The sequence below is a fragment of the Penaeus monodon genome, chromosome 19 (assembly GCF_015228065.2).
Source record: "Penaeus monodon isolate SGIC_2016 chromosome 19, NSTDA_Pmon_1, whole genome shotgun sequence".
NCBI classification, from domain to species: Eukaryota; Metazoa; Arthropoda; class Malacostraca; order Decapoda; family Penaeidae; genus Penaeus; species Penaeus monodon.
The window spans coordinates 4,775,810-4,776,266 of record NC_051404.1 but is presented as its reverse complement, the minus strand read 5'-3'; the positions used below and the strand labels follow the sequence as shown (position 1 = coordinate 4,776,266).

Below are 457 nucleotides of genomic sequence, written 5' to 3'. Positions count from 1 at the left end.
TTTAATGAGTTCTTGCGTCGAAGGCGCTATAGTTTCTGGCTCGACGGGAACACTTTTATTCGTACTCTCCATATCTGGAGGCTTCCTCTTGATGGTTATTTTTGTACTATCACCATCGGCATACATTACTGAGTACATGGAGGACCCATTGTTCACTGAGGAATTGTGTTTTGGGTAAGGTGCTTCCTTAATAACACTGTGCTTAACAATATTTGTACTTGGGAATATTGTACCTGGTACCAAACCTGATCCGGACGTCACACAGGATGTCGTTGCAACGGCCTGCGGTTGAAAATGCTGCGTGGTTTGTTGCATCACAGGTGCTGGGGTGGGAATTACGGACTTGACAGTGTTGACAGAGCCAGATGGATGACAGGAAACTGGCTGTGCTATGGAGTTGACAGGTGGAGGAGAAGAAACATGGACCAACCCAAGGTTGACCGTTGAGGGTGGAGGA

General features: G+C 47.0%; 2 protein-coding genes across 5 annotated transcripts in view; both read right to left on the bottom strand.

Annotated features, from left to right (window-relative positions):
• Positions 1-457, bottom strand: part of LOC119585002 (L-2-hydroxyglutarate dehydrogenase, mitochondrial-like) — a 90,150-nt gene that overhangs the window by 25,486 nt on the left and 64,207 nt on the right. The gene's annotated exons all lie outside the window — the stretch shown is intronic.
• LOC119585001 (E3 ubiquitin-protein ligase MSL2-like) overlaps positions 1-457 on the bottom strand; it is a gene marked incomplete in the record, with an annotated part of 1,914 nt that overhangs the window by 651 nt on the left and 806 nt on the right. The window contains 1 exon segment of the mRNA XM_037933609.1: positions 1-457. Coding sequence (XP_037789537.1) covers positions 1-457 — 457 coding nt within the window.